This window comes from Hippocampus comes, unplaced genomic scaffold (genome assembly GCF_001891065.2).
Source record: "Hippocampus comes isolate QL1 unplaced genomic scaffold, H_comes_QL1_v1.1 scaffold72, whole genome shotgun sequence".
NCBI classification, from domain to species: domain Eukaryota; kingdom Metazoa; phylum Chordata; class Actinopteri; order Syngnathiformes; family Syngnathidae; genus Hippocampus; species Hippocampus comes.
The window spans coordinates 137-3,098 of NW_017806030.1; the positions used below are offsets into that span (position 1 = coordinate 137).

A 2,962-nucleotide genomic window follows, 5' to 3' on the forward strand; every position below is an offset into this window, starting at 1 on the left:
TGTAGTGGATAAAAATCATATTCATGCTGTATTTGCCTTTAGTTCAGTGTTTCGCAACGCATAACGGGTCAGATATTGTTTGTTGTAATAAAGGTTCATTGTTGGGAAATAGACTTTCAGAGCCACCTAAGTGGTGGGGAAACAATCATAAGACAGCAATCGAGTCAAATCGCGTTCCGATTTGAGGAGAGTGTTCACTCGTCTTGTGATTGCTTTGAATTCAACTCCGTCATCATTGTCTCCTTGGCTGTCTCTGTGCAGCTGCCATCCTAGATGACCCAATGGAGTGCAGCAGAGGAGAGCGCCTGGCCATCACGCTGGCCAAAGACAGCATCAACAGAAGCAGCAATCGCTCCATCACCGGAAAGCTGGAGGTGGACATCTTTGAGCTGCTCAGAGACAGTGAATATGAGATGGGAGAAACAAGTGAGTAAAGGTCTTTGAATTGATCCACAGATAACGAGAGTGGGCTAAATCCTTTTTTTTGGGGGGGGGGCTTTTTCACAAGCCTGATTTCAAGTTTTATGCCTTCAATGAAATCTGGGGGATTTTTATCTTGGTCATTTATGTGAATCTCATTTCTGGATGCACTTGTTTTACACAATTGTGGGTTTCCTTACATTTTTTGTTTATTCCCAAAATTTGCCAACTTCATCGATATTTAATTGACATTCACTTGTCCTAACCTGCAAATGCACTGGCACACAGGCTAAGCACTTCTTGCTTTGTGTGTCATCAATCAAACTCTGAAACTCATTTTTGGGGGTATTTTCGTGGGAAGGGAAGCCTGTCCGCTTTCATGGGTGCAGCCATCTTGAAAATGGGAGTTCTAGGTCCAGTCGGTGCCATTTCAGATAAAAAAAAACAAAAAAAAAACACAACCCCAAAAAAGTGCTGAATGCAATAATGGAGTGCCCCAATATGTCAAACAAATTGGAACTAAACTTTAAGATGAAATGAATGCTTTTCTTTTTTTTTTTCTTCCCTCCTCACCGCGTACCGTATTTTCCTCACTAAAAGGCGCACCTAAAAGCCTTCTATTTTCTTAAAGCTCACAGCGCGCCTTAAAATCCGATGCACCTTGTGTATGGTCATTACGGTAATATGTCGACCCCAAAATGGCTCCTTGCTAGAGACATGCTTACAACGCAGAGTTCAAACTCAAGGTGATCGGTTTCGCAGTTGAACACGGAAATAGAGCAGCAGCAAGAGAGTTCAACGTTAACGAGTCAATGTTATAACTTGCTGTTGGTTAAGTGAACTGTGTCGCTGCTTTATTAAATAAGTTTTACTGACATCTGATCGTCACTATATAAATCAGTGTGTAGTGTAGTGTAGTGTTCTGTTGTCATTTCCTTGAGCGTAGCTCCATCTAGTGGATGCATTGTAGATTGCGTCTTATAATGTGGTGCGTCCAATATATGAAATAAAATGACAAAATAGGCCATTCATTGAAGGTGCACCTCATAATCCAGTGCGCCTTTTAGTGTGGAAAATACGGTAATTTCAAATTCACCAACGTAGAGTCAGCAATTGTTAATGAGGTTGACCAATGCACTGAATAAACCAGCATATTCATTTAACTACATAACTGTAAATGGAGGGATTAGATTTGCAGCGGCCAACCTATGGCTGAAGCTTGTCCAAACACATCTGCTCACAATGCCATGAGCATCTGGCAGTTCCTGGCCGAGAAGAACATGCCCATGCTAGATCAACCTCCTTACTAGAACCCGACCTGGTTTAGTGTGATTTATTATTTCTATTTTTCCACCTTTTTAAACATCAAGGGGGGGTCATTAAAGGGAGCTGTTTTGAAGACATAGATGACATCATGATGACAGAGCCGAGAAAGAGATACTTCCAAGCGTGGCACAGAGGTCTGAGAAAAATTGCTTTGACTCCAGGGGGTTGACTGACTTGATTAACATTTTTGTGAAACCAGTACTGGAACATTTTTGACATGCCTCATATTTTCTGGAAATATTTACAAATGCAGGATTAACCAGTATTTTTGTGACATGAACTACCAGTCAAAAGTCTGGACACAGTTTCTCATTTAATATCCCCTAGAAGATCTGTCCAAACTTTTGGCCAGTAGTGTAGCATGGTGTGGAAAAGCAATCATTGATTAGATGAATTAATTCATGGTGTTCAAGGTTCATGTTCATGGATCATTAAAAAGTCTTTAACATTTAATTTTCCAATTATAAGGCCTTAATTCCAGTCTTAATTAAAATTACCCTCACCATTAAAATATTTTATGAAATATATTATATATTTATATTGAAACATTTAATTAGACAAGACGACGTAAACTCCTTTTCCAATTCTGTGTGCCTCTGCAGTTCTCAATGCTGACGATTCCCCTTTTTAATGTTTTAATCTAAAAGTATCTGAAATCATTGCCATATGACTGCAGATATACATTACGTGGTTACTGTAATCCGCAATGAGTGGAGCGTGTGTGCGCTGTTTTTCCACTTGAGTCTTTTTCTCCTGTCACTGACAGGGCTTCTGAGGTACAGTCAAATGAAAACACTGGTTCTCTTGAGCCAATATTTACATTCATTTTTGTAACCTGGTTTACACTGAGGGCGGGGTGGGGGCTTTTGTAAATATTTTTCATGCATGTTACAGTGAACCAGGTTGGTGTGCCAGGATTGTCTGTGTACACTTGGCAAATGTTTTGTGTCTGACAGTGTGCGCAATTACAGGGAGAAATTGGATTAGGGATGGATGAGTGGCTGCGGTGAGATGGAAATATCATTCAGGGAACGCGGTACCTGATCTAAAAATTGCTTGTCCTCACCCAAAAATTCCTCCCCTGTGGTGATAAGAAATGTGCACCAAAGGTCAAACAAAACATGTGCTTGCTTATCCCACCATCAAGCAGGAGAATCTGCTTTTTGTTCGACTTTTTTTTTGGGGGGGGGGGCAGAATTTGATGGGACTGTATGGA

The 2,962-nt window shown here is 40.6% G+C and overlaps 1 protein-coding gene across 1 annotated transcript in view; it reads left to right on the forward strand.

Annotated features, from left to right (window-relative positions):
- Positions 1-261: 261 nt before the first annotated feature.
- Positions 262-2,962, forward strand: part of grik4 (glutamate receptor, ionotropic, kainate 4) — a gene marked incomplete at its 5' end in the record, with an annotated part of 120,012 nt that continues 117,311 nt past the window's right edge. The window contains one exon of the mRNA XM_019892659.1: positions 262-426. Within this exon, the coding sequence (XP_019748218.1) occupies positions 262-426 (165 nt within the window). The remainder of the gene's footprint in view (positions 427-2,962) is intronic.